The sequence below is a fragment of the Amblyomma americanum genome, chromosome 2, assembly GCF_052857255.1.
Source record: "Amblyomma americanum isolate KBUSLIRL-KWMA chromosome 2, ASM5285725v1, whole genome shotgun sequence".
Lineage (NCBI taxonomy): Eukaryota > Metazoa > Arthropoda > Arachnida > Ixodida > Ixodidae > Amblyomma > Amblyomma americanum.
The window spans coordinates 184,108,328-184,126,590 of NC_135498.1; the positions used below are offsets into that span (position 1 = coordinate 184,108,328).

Consider the following 18,263-nt stretch of genomic DNA (forward strand, 5'->3'; position numbering starts at 1 on the left):
CTAGTGTTTGCGATCATTGACAGGCAGATACAGCAAAACTCGTTGATGCAGACTTCAAGGGGACCAGAAGATGATTCGAATAAAGTGGAATTCATATTAACCACCATGTGCTAGAATGAGCACTCATCGCACCCTGCTGTGTGGGCAGAATCCAAAGCAAGCCATACATGGACTCATTATCGCGAGCCAGGCACGGCTATACGTTTAGGGTAGGTTGTTCAGAGAATTAAATTCTTGGGGCCCAGATGGTGGAAGAGAGTATAAATTGATTGGTTAGCTATGCACCAGGAACGAATGCCAGAGTGCATTCATGTGAACAGCGAGCTTAATGTTGAAATACTATATGTACTCGCGCAATGAACCCACCCGCAACTTTTGTCGTTGAGAATTTTCCTTTTTTTTTAAGCGTTAGCTTTACTTAGCGTATGCATCAGGCTCGTGCATTCATATCATCCGCAGTGACGTGGAAGTGTGTTGGGAACATCCGAATTTCTGAACATTGTGCTCTGTGTATTCTGACCAGAGAATTTTATTAATTCATGCCATTCCTAAATTCGAATGAGTCGAGATCGTATTTTCAGGATTCCACTATAGGAGAATGCACGTCAGGTCTGTGGTTTGGCACATTTGTTGTCAAGGGGTTGACCGCCGTGAATCACATCCCCCCCCCCCCCCCCCCCCCCCCCCCCCTCCGTGCCACACAGGGACCGGCTGATAGCGCGGCTGCTCCGCGAAAACTCTGAACTGCGGCTAGAGCTGCAGCGGGTCCAGTTGGAGGACCAGCGATACATCGATGACCTCAAGCGGCACGTGGTGGCGCTCGAAGCACAGGTGGCCGAGCATGAGCGCACCATCCGCCAGCTCAGCAAGGTGATGTGCGTCACGGGGATTTGTGCCATCTGTGAAACTTTGAAATCTCTTTATCTTGTGCAACCAATTTCTGTAACCTGCTTTTGGAAGGTGACGAATATATACGCCAAATTCAAGGATCAATCAGAAGCACTGCCTTTGGCTTTTATAGCGCAATCTGCGACCTCTCAGCATTTCTAAAATTCTCAGCAACAATAAAATTTCATCACTGCCACAGCAGCAGGCGATTTTGATTTGTGCTATAGATTTATTGATGTGCTCAAATATATGTGGACAGTTCAATTTTTCGACATTTTGACATGTCGATCACTTCTAGCGTTTCATAGTTATTAGCCTCTGTGGTGCAGAACTGAAAGAGGAAAAAAAAAGCTGGTAGATTCGTTAAGAAGAATGCCATTGCTGTAGAATTAAAACAAGCAAATTAGGCTAATTCTTTAGAGCCGAAATGCGGTTCACCTGTTAGCAAAGCTCTCGCTGCAGTTCCCACAGTGCACAGATGCTGCAGCATACAGCTGTTGTGCACAGCGTTGCTTGATGCCTGAGCAGCTGCCTTATCTGTGAGTGCAGGCCCATGGTGTCGTATTGAATGCATGTTCATACACCAAGTGGGACGATCTTGCTAGAACCATGACAACTTGTCTGTTTCATCATAAATTCACGTCATATGAGGTGCCCCTAAAATGGATGCATCCGCATGGCGGGCTTTTCCAAATATCTCTTAGAGTGTAAAAGTGTGTAAAAGCAAGAGGTGTAATCACAGAAAGAACACTTATTGCATCTTGCAGGACTAAACAAAATGGAGTGAGGGCATAACTCATAGGACCCCTTATTTTCTGCGGTGGAAAATTAGAGATTCCACGAATTCAAAACGAAACACCTGCAATATTCTGCAGGAAATATAACACACATAAAATAAATGCCTCGTATACTCCATATGTGCCTGCATTAAATAGAATTTGGTGGTTGCAATTCAGAGTCGGGTACTGTTTGGCGCACTCTCTACATGACGAACGGTGTTTTGTTTGAGACTCTGGGGACTGAGTAATTTCTCTGACGATGCCCTCGCTCACAGTCCTGCACCTGCTGTTGCGACCGTGCCCTCAAGTGGGATGCAGCCTTGGCAGCAAGAGAAAGACCACTGAGTAGATGCCCAGTGTTGGTTGAAACTAGAAAATTTCACATAGAAAAGTGTTAACTCGTTTGTCACCAGTGCAGCCATGCTTGATTGGCTAGCTTTTGCTTAAGTGGAGGGGGGAGCAAGCGTGTCAGCAGAACTTTGTTCTTGACCAGGCTCAAGCTTTACAGGGACACTGGCAACACCTCCATCCAATTTCCATTCGTAGCGAAAATTGTTTCTATGCCTCTGAGTATGTTGATGTTTGTCCAGCATCTAAAGGCTGATATTTCACCGAGAAGAGAGCATTTAAAGATTTTCTCCGCCACTCGATACAAACTTGTGGCTTGTACGCTTAAATGGACTCTGTGATCGCTGTTTAGAAGTGAATGGGGGCGTAGACTGTCCTCTGGGATCTGCGCTAAAAAAAACTGCTTGGACTCTCACATTCCACTCACGAAATCGGCTTGTGATTGCAACACCTGCGTATCATTCTTTGGCTGCTCCAAGCATATAAATGCTCCATTTTCAGCGAAAGCAGCGTCTTTGTCGTTAGGATGTGGTACTCTGCACTGATACATGCCAACTTCAATTTCTGCTCAGCGTCCTTTTAAATTAAAGTTCAGATGATTTCAATATTCGCATCGAGTTCGTTCTGTCATTCTTGCTGGTGGCTGTAACAACGATAACATAAAAAAAGACAGTATGGCTGCTAACACACAGTTTCGCGAAGGAGGCTCAAATCCACTTTTTTGTTTCGGAATCGCTGGATACTGAGGACCTGAGGCATGTGTGAACGTTATGGACGGCGCCACGATGGGGCACTGCTAGCTCGCAGCATCCACAGTGACCCTCATGTTGAGATGTTTTTCTGCTTTTTGCTCTCCCTCCGCCACTGAGCATTCTGATGTCGTCGACTGGCTGCCTGTGTGGCAGGGGCTTCGACATCTTATGATTCATTCCTTTTATCTTCTTTTTTTCATCTCTTACCTCGATTCTTCCACACCATGGCTCTGACTGACTCTGACATGACTGGCGACTTGTATGCAGGAGACTGAGGCACTGCAGACAACAGCCTCATCGGGCAGTCAGGCGTGCAAGAAAGCGGAGGAGGCAGAAAGTAAGACCTGGAAATTTGTTCACCTTTGTCCTGTAACAAGGCAGCGTTCATGACGAATAACTTTTCCACCTTTTGCTTGTTTAGAGGCATAGACACAACCGCCTCTGCCACCTCCTCTGTGGCTCAGCCAACACTGCTGCCTGTAGAATGAGGGAACAGGAGGAAGGTAGGGGCTAGTTGGAGATGGCCACTCCATTCTCGGTAATGCCCGGGCATCATTGCCTTGGGAAACAAACTTTACCATTGCCTCGTATCGTTCTCATTAATCTCCAAGTTTTGAAGCCAGCAATGGAGGTGGTGCACGTTGGCACTGTCTGTCAGCGCCAACATCGTGTAAAATATGATGCGACATAAGGTGTGAACAACGGCTGTGCATTTCAGCTCGCAATTGCAGACTTGCTTGACGTGACCTGTGGGCCGGGCAAAGCATGACTTGCTGATGGCCCTTTTTTGAAATTTTCACAGGCCAGGCTTTGAGATTTTGTCAAAAACATTTCGAGATAAGTAGTGACTAACAAGTAGTGCCTATTGGTTGAAATGAATTTCTGATCGCGCTGATATTTCAAGATATGCAAATTCAAGTTAGTGAAGGTTAAAGGGGCTCTGAAAGGGGCTCTCAATAAATGTGTGGAATACCTAGGATGTTAAAGGACTCTGCTTCACGAATATCCTTCAGCAAGAATTTTTTAATGCACTTTGTAAAAGCTTAGTTTTCTGTAGTCACACAAAGTTTTAATTTCAGTGTCTTTGCGCCTTTCTGTATCCTTTCGTCATGTTTCACGTGCTCAAAGATCAGCACCCCTCTACCGGCCCTGTGCCGGGGAGCAGAGTTTCCCGACTCGCCAGAGTGAAGCTGCAGGAATATATGACTCTATTTATTCTCTAAAACATGTTTATTTATGGGAAGGGCTGTCAAAATTAAAAGCATTATCAGCATCATCTGCAGCTTGCCCAAAGCTCCTGCGCAACGTCAGGGTTCTCACTGACAGAGAAGTGGCGTGCTGCAGCATCGAGCGCCAACGCTACTTCACGTGCACTTGGCGGTGTCATACTCTTGTTGCCGCTGTCGAACTCATCATTGTCGGCTGTTCTCACCGCACGTGAGCCCTGCGAGGTCTGCTGGGAGCATGCATCCTCAATTATATCAGCGTCACTCAAGGGCTGCAACGTCTCCACGTTGCTGACCACGTAGCTCGCGCTCACGGCACCAACAAAAGCTGTCATCGCCCGAACCGCCATACTACAGTGTTTACACCACGTGATCACGGCCCAGTGACCGGAGCACAACGAAAACCTGGAATGGCTCGCGCCGAAGCATGGGCGAGCTCTCCGTGAGCCTTGTCCACTCAGCTTTTTTTTTTCTTTTCCATTGTTTTACATGTCTGGTAAATTTGGAGCGTGTTTTACTGGCTACGAGTCAACTTCTATCTACGAGGAGTGGTGTCCGCCAGTAGCTCCTAGTTCGAATTAACCATAGCAGATACCAACTTGTTCGAATTATAGGGAGTTTTTCCCCATTCAATACACAGGGCTGTGCTGGGACCCAGGCGTCAGTTCGAACTAACCGTAAGTTCAGATTAACGAGCTTTTGCTGTACTTGTTTTTCTTATCTAAGCTGAGTGACTTAAGGGGGGACGCGGGGATCAGATCGCGAAAATCGCGGAAAAAATCGATTTTTGGAAAACGGCAGATTCGGATTCTGCATTACCTTTTCTATCACAGCTAAAAAAATTTCCGCCGAAAACAGTCTCTAAGCGTACCTAAAAAATATTTTTCTGACCGCGGGTCGCAAAAAGTGGCCAAAATCCACGCAAAAACGGCCGATTTCAGAGCGCGATACCGCCGCACCTTCACCGCCGCCTACGGCAAGTTTGGTGTCACTGGAAAGCTTGCTTCACCACGGTTCTTCTCCCAGTGGAACCACGTGTCTACGATAAAAAATATATGCACAGACGTGAAAAATACGAGGGCACCCGCGAAGTCGCAGCTAGGCGCCGATTGGCCGCGCCAGTCACGTGGTGCTCAGCGCGCCCTGCGATTGGCTGCCGAAAGGCATGCCGCTTCTCCGGTTGTCTGCTGCGCGCGCGCTTCGCGAAAACGATAGTTTGCGATTCAACTCGTGCTGTCCGTTCTGCATTTTCGTCAACTCATCTGCTGCGTGTGGTTTCGTATGTGAGCCCGCGATGGAGCGTCGCACGGGCCAGAAGTACAGGACGAAGTATGCTTACGGGAAGCGTAAGCGCAAGCCTCCTATTCCAAAACAGAAGCGGCCAGCAGCAACTGAATCGCACGAACGGAGGTCCGCTCCGATATCCAGTCACGCCGATGTGTCGTCGGAAGCAAGCCTGCCCTTGGAATCAGCGACCAGCAGTGAATCTGGGGGCCTGGCGCCGTCCGCTAGCCATGACATCGCAGTGCAGTACCGACCCGGACACAGTTCCGTTTTTGCGGCGGCGAGTGGCGGTGCGGTGCCGGTTCAACGGGATGACGGCGAAGTTTTGCCTAAGCAGAAGCACACCGTTCAGGTGCACCTGCCCTCGGAATCAATAACCGGCAGTGAATCTGGGGACCCGGCGCCGTCCACAAGCCGTGACATCGCAGTGCAGCACCGGCCCGGGCAAAGTTCTGTTTTTGCGGCGGCGAGTGCCGGTGCGGTGCCGGTTCAACGGGATGACGGTGAAGTTTTCCCTAAGCAGAAGCGCACCGTTCAGGTGCACCTGCCCTCGGAATCAATGACCGGCAGTGAATCTGGGGACCCGGCGCCGTCCACAAGCCGTGACATCGCAGTGCAGCACCGGCCCGGGCAAAGTTCCGTTTTTGCGGCGGCGAGTGACGATGCGATGCCAGCTCAACGGGATGACAGCAAGCTTTTTCCAAAACAGAAGCGCACCGTTCAGGTGCACCTGGAACCACGTTTTGTGACCTTGGAAGCAGCTGAGGAGCAAGCGTGCAGCGTCCGTGCTACACTTCGCGCGGTGTCGTCAACGGAGCGCAAGTTCGGGTTCGCGCGGCAGACAGAGGAAGAATCGGCCCCAGATGAAGATGAATTCACATTAATTCAAGCTAGTGTAATGAATTCGATAATAGGGTCTTTACTGTGCCCAAAGTGCTCTAAGAAGAGGTTGTCAGTGAAGCACGAGACTAAACTGGGCCTAGCAGTAAAATTGGTGCTTTCCTGTGGTGCTTGCGGCCGTATTGCTTCACATTGGTCATCAAAAAGGAAGTCTGAAGGAAGGACTTTTGAGGTCAATATAAGAGCTATGCAAGCCATCAAGACCATTGGAAAAGGGCCCACTGCCCTGAACGACTTCTGGGCCACAATGGACGTCTCACATCGTGGGCTGCATCAAAAAACCTATCAGGGCCACCTAAAAAAATTGTTTAAACCTGGAGCAGAGGAAGCTGCACAAAACATTTTTGCAGATGCTGCACTTGCTGTAAAAGACGTCTACAGCAAGATGCAACCATCCAGCCCAAGTAACATAACAGTTGTGTATGATGGCACTTGGCTTACACGAGGCCACAGCTCTCACATTGGTGTAGGATGTATTATCGAATTTTATACCAGGCTTGTGCTGGATTGCACCGTACTGTCAAATTTCTGCCTAGGGTGCTGTCAGCAACCAGCGGAGAGTGACCCTAGCTATGGCACTTGGATTGAGCAGCATCAGTGCCAGAAAAACACAGATGTTGCCTCAGGTCAGATGGAGGTGGAAGCTGCACTAATACTTTTCAGGCGTTCTTTCAGCAGCTATGGCCTTTGCTACACGAATGTCATATGTGATGGTGACAGCCGAACATATCTTGCACTCTGCAAAGATCAGGTATACGGCTTCATACCCCTGACTAAGGAGGACTGCATAAACCGTGTGCAGAAGAGGATGGGCACTGCACTCCGCACACTGGTTGCAAGAGCAAAGAAAGGGGAGCCATTGGGTGGGAAAGGATTGACTCACGCAGGACCTAATTAAAAAACTGACCAATTACTATGGTTTAGCCTTGCGCAGAAACACCGAAGTCAGTGACATGCAAAGGGCCGTGATGGCCACATTGTACCATGTGACATCTACAGATGACGAGCCTCATCATGAGCTGTGCCCACCTGGCCCTGACAGTTGGTGCAGACATAGGTCAGCACAGGCCAAAATGGAGCCACCACCGCCTCATAAGTACAAGCTACCAAGACGTGTAGCAGAGGCATTGCTACCTGTCTACCAACGCCTGTCTGACCCGCAACTGCTGGAGCATTGCAAGGGCAACAAGACGCAGAATGCTGCAGAAAGCTTACATTCTGTCATCTGGTCAATGATTTCAAAAGATCAGCATGCTTCATTGTTTGCAGTGGAGACTGCAGTCCATGAAGCAGTTGCACGCTACAACTTTGGTAACTTGCGTGCCTACACTGAAGTATGCAAGTCTGTGGGCATCAAACCCTGTAGCCTTGCCCTTGAGAGAGCTCAGGAGAAGAACAAACAAAGAAAAAGAAAAGCATGCAGTGCAGAAAAAACGAAAGAGCAAAGGCATAAGAAGACCTCTGCAAGCAAAGACACCAAGTATTACAGCCCTCGGGCATTCTGAAGAACATGTGGCGGCTGTGCAACTTTAGAGCCAGTTTTCTCAGAAGTGAGTTTTGAGCCGACTGTCCTGCTTGCAGAAAGCATAGAACAACTATGCCTTGTCGGATTTGCATGAGGTTTATTGCGTTGTATTTCTTAGTAAATTCTCTGTGCAGTGACATTCCTATATTTTTTAATAACTATCATTTTTTTACTGCTTAGCTAAATTAGCGCGTTGATAACGACCTCATTTTTCAGACATGGATATGTTGTCCTATGTAAAAAAAATTAAGAGTGATAAAATTATTTGGAGAATGTCACTGCATGAACTATTCATTTTGCTAAAATATAAAAGCAACTGTGGGCTTCTACCATGTTTTTTTGTCATGCCAGGCTTTCTGCAAGTTGAGTGCAAATAAAAATTTGTAATATCAAAACTACTCAAGATATATCAATGAAACTTTGTATTTAGTCATTCTGCACACTTTCCAATAACCATGCCAAATTTCGTTGCTCTACTACAAAAAATAAGGAAATTGACTCCGATCCCCACCTCCCCCCTTAATAGCATAGATTTCAAGCCGTCTGGGAAAACTTGAGGCATAGGCCTAAAAAGAACAAGAACACCAAGCGAAGCTTTTCTTGCTGAGGTCTTGTGCTCAGCAAATGCTTTCTTTCAAACCTTTTTGTTTTTAGTCGTGGTGCCCCTATGTTTGTCATAGCTCACATCCGTAAAAATTGTTTTTAGTGTTTTCCTGCATGTTACTTCCATCTGTGTCTTGTGTAGCTGAGAATATCGAGCAACAGCAGGATATGCGCAATGGCAGCTTTCTCAGTGTCATAGCAGATGGCACTGTCTTTAAGGCGGGTGAGTGTTAAGCATAGTTCAGCTGGTAGTTCCTGTCCTGTTGTCTGTGTGTCTCAGTTGTCCTTGTGCCGTTTTTTGCTGGGACCTTTTCTGTCATTTAACAACCAGTGACCTCCTCTCAAGACTTATGCTGGGTCCACTGCTGGAGTCTGAGTGTTCTGATTTGTGCGTAAAGTCTTTCTGTCAGTACCCTCATGCCTATGCTGTTCTCTATGTGCAGAGAGGGCCAAGAGCAACGAGGAGAAGTTCCACAAAATGAAGGAGGTGTACACCAAGCTTCGTGAAGAGCACATTGGCCTGCTCAGGGCGGTCAGTGACTTGATGGCTGCATTTCTGCTAGATTCTGTTTCACCTGTCCCTCTTAGTGCTATTGTGTAAGTAAGCGGAACGGACTATACAGATAGGGGAGTCTATCATTTTCTTCTTCACTCGCATATTTGTTGAATCTTCTTTCAAAAACTTAAGCATTTGCTTCTAAGTTAATTAATAATCTAGGGATGACATAATGAGGGTGTTAATTGTTATTACTCAACATCTGTAGCAGAAACCTTAAGGCTGATTTTGTTCTGAAATAATCAAAATAGACTACGTATGGGTACCTACCGTATAAATGCATGTAAGGGCAGCACTTTTTTTCTCCAGATTTGAGGGCTAATTTTAGGGGTGCGGCCATACATGCGATTTGTGAAAGAAAGTTTTTTTTTTTAGGAAAAACACGCCAATCAGGAAATGAGCGGCATTTATTCTATGTTCAGTCGTCACTCGCGGAGTATTCCGACTCCGAGCTGGTGCTGTGCTCTGGTGCACACTCATCCCACAAGAAGTCGCGCAGCACGTCCGCTGCCAACGCGTAGCCGTTGTTCCGCGCTTCCATCACTTAGCAGAGCAGCTCTTCTTCCAGTTCGGGAAACTTGCACAGCTTGCCTCGGAAAGCGCCCTTTTTGCAGCTTGTGTTCCTCAATGCAACCTTTTGGTTGCACCATAGTCAGACGCACTTCTCGGCCGCATCGAATTTCCTGCCCGCAGCACACTTGCCGTGTTCGGCAGCAAACTCCTAGCTGTGTAGCTATTAAAGGGGCCCCGAAACACATATTCAGTGCATTGTTTTGCCTCTTGGTTGCATAGAATGAGTTATAGTGATGCTATTAGCATCGGTCGTACCACGTATACTCCGGTTTTTAATGTTTTAATTAGGTCGCAAAAACATATTCTTGGCGCTGGCGGTGTCACCATACAGTGACGGTTTTTAGCAGTGGATATGACGTCACTGGGCGGGAGCTTGATGATTGGACGAAGAGTAAATATACTGCAAATTGTGTTAATAACTAGAGATACGTTTTGTCAAGTTTCTGCATTTTATATTACATCAACAAGACCAACTTGTTTGCCTTAGATAAAAGCGCTGTAAAACAAGTAAAACAAAAATACACCACCAGAGGTTCTGGCTACTTTTTGGATCAAAGGACTTTGCGCCTCTCTGTAATTATCCTACGACCTAGCACACTACACTTATGGCTACTCTCTATGCATCTGAGAACGGCTTTGGGGAATTGATCTGATCGAGCCATTACACTCTGCAAGCATTCATTTCGGTCCCAAGGAAGGATTCAAAGAAAAAAGCCGTTAGTTTCACATTTAGCAGTGCACATCGTCAGCTTGTGGAGGATTACCGGGCAGCGGCGCCAGATGGTGCCACGTTCCCATCAATAGCATGCGCTCCTTGCTCACCGTGACCAATCAGCACACTCCTAGCAACGGGCCATGGTAGGCAGTAAGCAGTACCGGTACGTGCTATGCTAAATGTATCTGATTTCTTGCGCAGGCTGTCACACCGTCGCAGTATCTCATGCTTGAGTTCGGATCGAGTTCGAATCGCGTTCAGATCCATGAGTCAGGGAACGTCACTGATCAGAGTTCCCTTCTGCGCGGTCGACGTGACGATGAAGCATCGCTGGGTCAGCTGTGTGTTCACATGGTTGTTGTAAGCATGCAAACAGCGCTGCCAGCCTTGGCAAGAACGAGCTACAGCGATTAGGCAACCATATCTGGACACTGAGATGCTCTAGTCAAAGGCATAACATCTTAAAAATTCTTGCACCAATTGGGCAACACTTGCTTCTCCTAATGTGACTTGCCTGCTGAGATGTTTCTTGCGCTGTGCTGACTGCTATCATATAATGCCTCTCTCGCAGAAAGCAGAGATAGAGAAGCAACTTGCATCTGCAAAAATGGCTGCCGAGGGTGCTGAAAAAGTGCGTCTGGTGAGTTCGCCACTTTTATTTTTTATTTTTTTAAAGGGAGGGAACGTATACTGCCTGTCTTCTTAGTTGGAGCGGCTAGGTTTTCCCAGCATCCTTGCCGCCCCGAGCGAAAGCTTGGTTGCTCGATGAAGGATGTGATTGGTGTGCAACAGAAGATGTCCACAAACGTTACTAATGTAAATGCAGTCAAGAACATGATCATCACGCACTGTTCGTTCATTATATCTGGGTGTTAGCAGTAAGTGCAGTGGTCATATTATAGATGACAACCACAACGTGGACTTTCGTGGTGCTGTGTCTACCCGATATCCATGAGTCGCCACCGGCTTAGCCAAGTTGTGGCACCAGTTGGGACATTTTCGCGACATTTCTCGTTTCTGTTCGGTTAGGAGACACTGTGACCATCTCGCGAATTGTGACCAGCTGGGGGCTTGGCCCTGTGCGTTTAGGCAGTGTCATGCGATGAAAGACAGGTTTTAATTGCGAGACAAGTATCAGCCAGACATGAAACCTTTACCCACCAACATGGTTTTTTTTGCTCCAACAGTGCTTAGGTTTTTGCCAATATGTAGTGTTTGCGCTAATCATGCAGAAACAGCATTTCACAGAAGTTCACACTGACGCTGCTTATGGTTGCAGTGGTGCACCAGCACCTGGTCTTTAAGCGCAGAAAACGTACAACACCCTCCAAGCTTTAGTGTTTGCTAGAGTTAAATTCTGGCCCAAATAAATCGCAAGGGCACTTTGTGAGTTTAGGAAGTTCCTTTGCAGCCCTGATGTCTGTGAGGCTCAACCACCTATATCTGTTCTTGGCCAGAAGCCAAATGGACACGCAGATTTCATGGAGTAAACGCTGAAGGTTTTTCAGCTCATGATCTTTAATCTGGCCTCTAAGGAATCCGGGATCGGGTGCATAAGCACAGGCGATAACTTGGCGCGACTGACGAACGCACTCTAGTGTAGTATGGGGTCGCACTTCTTCCTGTAGTTGTTTTCAGGTGCAATAAGATTTTTTTATGACCCGGCCCAATGAGATTTGTACGTTGCTGGTTCAGTCTGTTGGTTACAATCATTCTGAGAAAAGCACTGCAGAAGTAGATATAACACAGTTGTGTCTACATCTTGTCCTCATTTGTCATCCACCAGCACTGCTTTTCTCAGAAAGATCCGTGTTTGAAGGGTAAGATAGGTGCCATTGACAACCTGTCAATGTGTAGCTTTTCCTCTCCTGTGAGGTTGTTTCTCAAAGTGGCCAAGCCTCAGAGTTAAGTGCGCAGAAGCTGAGGCGAGTTTGTGCACCAGCAGCGCACCTTTTTTTTGTTTTTCTTCGTGTAACCTGCACCCTATTCACGGTCTTCGCTCAATAAGCTAAAGTGGTATAGATGTTCGTGTAGGACCATCATGAATACTACGCGATGTGCCCCGGCACGTGGTTCCTGGCACGACTGCATGTTCATTGCAACTGAATTTTTTGTCCGCAGAAGCTTGATTTATCTGAGGTGTGTCGCCGAAGCCCTGATGTGCATTATGGTGGTCACGTTGTCCCTGTTTGTACTGATGAAGTGTTCGTTAAAAGCAGTGCCGTTTTAAGTGGGCTTGACTTAAAACGGAAATCTCACTAATTCAGTCTCATGTCTTATTCAAATTGAACCTGTGGTCTTGGTGACATTAAATGTATTAGAAATGTAGGACTGCACTAATAGGACAGGACAGGAAACATAGCAATAAAAGCAACACCACGTCTGTGCATTGAAATGAACGAACTAGCCCGTAAGAATGTCCTACTTTAGCCGAAAGGCTCGCCTTAATTCGAGCTCTGCATAATACAAATTTTCTGTCTCCTTCAATCTTGAATGTTGAGGAGTCAAGTGTAATTTGCAGTGAGATGCATGAGGATACTAAGAGAAGGACTCCGGATCAGCTCATGTTTCTAGGGAACATACTTTTTTTAAGCTCTAGTTATTGCAGTACAGTTTACTATGAGCGCAGTTGGGTAGGCTAAATAGCCAATCCACCAGTCCCAAGTTGAGAAGGCACCAAGTAAAGACAGTGCAGTAATTGTGCTAAGTTTGTCCATAGCAGCTGGGAGGTAGTCATGGACTTATGGTTGACAGCCATCTAAAATTTGTCTTTCTGTCCAGAACAGGCGGCACAGAGTTTGCGCTGTCACGAATTGATGAATCCAGAGCGCACTGTTGTGGCCCGTTGTACTACTCACAGTGAGCCTCTGAGCATGGCAATTTTCACCGCTCTTGGTGCAGGACCTGGGCGAACAGCTGAGGCAGGCTCGCGAGGAGAAGAGGTCAGCCGAGGAGCAGCTGGGTGGACTGGCAGCTCGGGGGGCTGAGGCAGAAGTGGTTGCACGTGACAACCACACCTTGCGAGAGAACGTTCAGGTGTGCTATCACACGTGTGTCACAAGATGCGGTGTCCCAAGCTGTTATTGTCCGCCGGGATTTCCTGTAATGGGGCAGTTGGAGGCTGCCAAGCCCCTAGAGCAGACTGCTATCCTTTGGAGCTTGGTTTCAAATTGGAACATGTGTTCTTGGACATCCTTGTCCTCTTGGTAGTCAACAGGGCCATAAATGTTTGCCCATGATAAAAGCAAGGATATGAGTGTGGTCATTGCTAGGATACGGTAGATAAACGGTTGGCATCAAAAGCTCGTAATAGGTAGCTGATGTATCTTTTAGAAAACACCGAGTGCTTCACACGGGTGCAAAGAGAAAAGAGCGGGATTTACTCTGAACATGAACTGAAAGGTTATTTAGACTAGAAACACACGTGTAGAAGTAAAGTTTCAGTTGATGCTTAGTTTGCAGAAAGAGAATATGTGCTGCTCCCCATGATGGGGAGGGAATGCAGGAGCCTCAACTCATGGCTTAGTGACTGCTCCAGAACTGCATGTGTAGTTCTGGCAAAGCAGTTTTTGGGCAGTGGCAGTGCAAGGAGGCTGCAACGCAGTGCAGTGCCTCATTAGTTGCTTTTGCCACGAAGGTCTTTGTGTTGCTAGAGCTCAGGAGCACAATAGTTTAAGGAGGTAACGTTACAGTGGTGACGAGCGAGTGCCAATATCATTTTGTGGTGCCATTTTATCTCTTGCTGCTTTCTTTCAGAACAACACAGAGTGCTTACTGCTCATTCTTTAAGGAGTCAAGCAAGTACTGACACAAGGCGCTGCCCTAGATGGGCTTTTGCCATTTAGCTGCTGCAGTTGTGTGTGCAAATGAGCCATGGGAACATGGAAACTTCCAGCACGGTAACTGGCAAATTGAACTGAACATGAAATAAAGTGCGTCTTCTGACATGGCCCCCTGACAGAACAGGGTTTAATGTTTGAAGCACCACGACTCGTGTATAGTGGCGGAAAATGCCCGCCTAGTTGACACTGCAAGTGTTTGGTGGATGGGAAATTAACGGGAACACTCGGGACAGCAGCAACTGTGGGCTGTCATTTGCCTCAGCATTGTGCTTGGTACAGAGGAGCATTCTCTGCAACTGCTTTGTTACCTTAGCCAAATAGGATGCCTGTACGGTTAATGGCCCTGCATTGTTGTTGTCAGGGAGCCATGTACTACACTGTGTTCTGCAGCAGTGCGACCTGTCTCACTGTGTTGAAGCTCTCTGCACCGTGGCGCCTCTTCTTTCTCTTTGCCTACCCCTCAACCTCACCATTCACGCTTGCCTCGCTTCTTGCACCAGGAGTATGTGCTTATCACGGTACGTGCTGTACGCATGCTTACTGCTCTCCTTCCCGCATGCCCTGCGGCCTCTGCTGGCTGTCTGTCCGTCCGTAACGGCATTTGTCGAGATCTCATTCCCGCACGGATGGTTGTGCTTCCTGCTACCACAATGTTCACAGTTCAAATTTAATTGTGGCCGCTGTTCCTTTCATCTGTGTTAAAGTAGCTTTTTTTTCACGCCTTTTCTGTGTGTGTGTGTGTTGGGGGGGGGGGGGGGGGGGGGTTGATCTACTTGTAATGTTGTTGTGTGAGTAATCACTACTACTTTTGAGGTGTTGGGATGCGGACCACAATTGTTGCTTTGTGAGAGTCTTGCAAAATACATGCAAGGTTCATTTGAAAAGATTGACTCTTTGCACTCATGAAGGAATTTGCTACGTGAATATGGAAATTTTTTGCCTAAAGTGTCTTTGATGTCTTCAACACTGCTGTGCTCTGGGAGTCTAGGTTATATTGAAGCAATACCACTTAAACTCCTCCTTTGTGTAGTTTTATTAAAAGCACCTGCACAATTTTACCCTAGTGTACTGTGCAGCACGTTAGGGGTTAATAAAATTATTGAAATTGGTTGTAAGGAAAGGAAAACGTATTTACGAAGAAAAAAATCACTCTCAATGGAAGAGGGAGTCACAGAATGATGAGATAGTAAATGGCTCTGGAATAATTTTCAGCGCCTCAGCTTCTTTAAAGGGGCACCAAGGAGAAATTAAATTTGGCCTGTATCGATTAAATTGCTGCATTATAACAAAAAAAAAAAGTGCTGCTTTCACGGAAATCTGAATGTTTATAAGCTAGAGAGGTGCATAAAATGAAGCAAAATGTTGGCATCACCTGTTGATTTCGCAAGTAAAATGCACATGTCAACGCAGTTTTTAGGCCGTGCATTTCAAAACTTGGGTCATGGAGTTCGTTTTGGTGCGCTTGTCACGAGTTTGAATCCAGTAGCAGGGAAATTTTTTTATTCAGCTTTTTCAGCGATAAATGTCTTTTGCAGAACCAGTCTTTGGCAACATTCAAATTTTACAGTAAACAAAAATTAGGTGGACTTGACCTCAGTGTCCCTTTACTGTGCTCTGACATCGCACAGCACAGCACAGTGTCTTCTTGCATTTTGCCTCCATTAAAACACGGCCATTGCAACAGGCAGAGGAGGAGGATGAAGAAGGGAAGGGTTTGAGGTGTTTGGGCTGCCCTGCCTGACCTTTACGCGTTTGTTTTTTGCACATGCACGCATGCGTCGCTCGTATGCAGAGCCTGGAGGAGCGGGTCAAAGAGCTGCAGGCAGAGATGGCCCGAGACCGGCAGGAGCAAGAGGCGGCCATGGTAGCACTTGGTGAGAGCCACAGCCAGGCACAGCAGAGGCTCCAGCAGCAGGCCCTGTCTGCCCTGCTGCGCATATTGGGTAAGGGCGGCTGCCATCACAATAACCACAGTGAGAGCTAGCACAGTTGATCAGCCATCATTCTCAGAGATGATTCCGCATTTGTTGCTGCTTTTATTGCTTTTTTTTTCTTCACCGTTTTACGGCCAATGGCAATTCTGTCACCTGTTTCTTTTTGTATTTTTACTTATCTATGGAACATGACAAGTAAAAATTTGTCACTTTTCCATTGCAATGTTTTGGCCCACGAGTGGTTTTCTATGTAGTAATGTGTGACTAACACGTCACATGTAATGTTTCATTATTGGACATGCAGACTTTGTAGAATTAGTTTCTTGTGAGCCTTTGCCAACAGGAGCGTTCTTGTGTTTTGTAGCGATAGCTACATTACGGTAGCATTTCGAGCCTTCAGCATGGCGTCGCCACCATGCTGTCACGTGGTTGGTCACGTGGTGTGGAGCAGCTGCCGGCAGCGCTGCGCCGTGGCTCATCACGTGGTTGGTCATGTGAGCAGCCACGTGGTGCGGAGTAGCTGCTGCTGCTGGCGGCACGGCGCGCCAGCAAAACCGAGCTGCCACAGCTGTGCGCATGCACCGTGTCAAGTGGGACGAAGATGAAGAAGGAACGCTGAGCGAAACAGAGCGGTAAAAGACCGACTGAGCAAGTTCCTCTCGGCCAGCTGTAGCTATCGCCAATTTTTTCTTCTCCGTATTATTGTTTTGTTGTTTTTGTTAACTTGTGCTGTCATGCAGTGGAAGCTTGGGAAAATAATTTTTCATTTCAGCATGGCTCTTCACCAATTTATCACTGCTGCACAAGCCAGCATCAGTCGTGATCCCTTGGTGGTCAGAAGTTCGCTCCTCACATGAGTGGAAAAACGCTGCATACTACAGAAGTATGCACTTTATGGAGATGTTTTCTGATGCCCTTGTACAGCTGTGGGGCAGCAAGTATGCATGAACAACAGTAATGGAGAAATCTCTTTACTGCAAATTCCTGGGGGCGTAGCGATATAAGCACTTGAAAAATCGAGAAAGCCTTTTCTTTCACAAGAATGAAATGGCAAATGCATCTGCCTTATATTTATACTCTAGAAATTTGAAATGTGCAGTTCATTCGGTGCATAACAAGGAAAACGAGAGACCAATATAAAAGGCAGCTAGACTTCTGTTGGCTTAGGCTCACAAGAAATTGATCTGACAGTTATAATTTCACTAGAGGTCTCATACCTCTCGTCTGCTGTTTGAGCACCTTCGCAAGCTGAACTGGCAAGAGAGTGTCTCACAAGTTGGTTGCTCTCCTCTGGTTTCCAGTGGGCGTGGTTCAAGAAGGGGAGGCCATTGTGGGTTCCTCACTGGAAGATATGGACCGGCCTGGCCGCCAGGGCTACATGGGCACACCCGGTGAGTGAGGGCCACCCCACTTGGCTTTCTTTCTGAGAGATGCTTTTTCAAGCAGCAACAGACGGTCCAACTCGCAAATAAGGCGCTAAAGGGAAGGGATACAAGCAGGGGCCACCCATGCACAGTGTTAGCCTGCAAGAAAGGTGGCAGCCAGTGACAAAATGCATCTCTATAAGGGGAACTTTGCAAATCTTGCCACATGATGATGACAATTTGACTTAAATGGCACAGGGGCAGCTTAACTAAAGGCTGCCATGGGTAACGAGTTTGGCCTGATGAGGTCAGCATTTTCCCAAGCATTTCACCCCAGGGAAGACAAGCACTGCCTGGCCACAAGAACGCTTGTACCCATTAGAAAACTGGTGGGTACTTGGCGGCACAGGGGGTCAGACCCCGTGCCTCATGTTCGCAAGACATTAGGCCACCACTGCAGTACTTGTAGGTCTGCTGACAGTGTCTCGAGGGCACCCTCTGAATGAGGCTCCAGGAAGTAAGGAAGGTGGACAGACTCTGTGCCCCCCATTTCATTGATTTGCTTTTAAGTGCTTGGTGAATGACTCTGTTGCCGTTCTTTGGTCGTTTGTGCCATTCCAGAGACCCTCCTGCAGCAGACTCTGGTGGTGTCGCAGGCACTGGACAAGCTCAAAGCTGGCTTTGAAAAGTTTGAAGGGAACCATGAAGGTCTGTGTTTTTTTCTTTGCCTGTAAATCAACTGACGGGTACCATGTCCATCCTGTTGCTTTGGCAGCACAACCATTCTGCTCCATTCCATTAGGAATAGGATAAGACCTGTGCCACAATTGTCTTGAAGGTGCAGTGGCAGTCACCTTAGTTTAACTGTTAATCACATGTAGCTTGGGTTATTTCATTTGAAGAAATGGATATTGCAAGAAGTTCCGAATGTTTGGAAGCAACTGAATGCTGCTGATTCTCATTAATCCGATCGC

General features: G+C 47.1%; 2 protein-coding genes across 2 annotated transcripts in view; both read left to right on the top strand.

Moving 5' to 3' along the window:
• The window catches only part of Hip1 (Huntingtin interacting protein 1), an 85,342-nt gene that overhangs the window by 38,237 nt on the left and 28,842 nt on the right, over positions 1–18,263 (top strand). The window contains exons 13-20 of the mRNA XM_077655588.1: positions 705–870; positions 3,035–3,104; positions 8,749–8,837; positions 10,721–10,789; positions 13,051–13,185; positions 15,784–15,934; positions 17,227–17,316; positions 17,911–17,997. Of these exons, the coding sequence (XP_077511714.1) occupies positions 705–870; positions 3,035–3,104; positions 8,749–8,837; positions 10,721–10,789; positions 13,051–13,185; positions 15,784–15,934; positions 17,227–17,316; positions 17,911–17,997 (857 nt within the window). The remainder of the gene's footprint in view (positions 1–704; positions 871–3,034; positions 3,105–8,748; positions 8,838–10,720; positions 10,790–13,050; positions 13,186–15,783; positions 15,935–17,226; positions 17,317–17,910; positions 17,998–18,263) is intronic.
• On the top strand, positions 5,027–7,791 carry LOC144122074 (uncharacterized). The gene is given in 2 exon segments (XM_077655589.1): positions 5,027–7,051; positions 7,053–7,791. Coding segments are annotated over 2 exon segments (2,523 nt in total). The 5' UTR covers positions 5,027–5,158; the 3' UTR covers positions 7,683–7,791.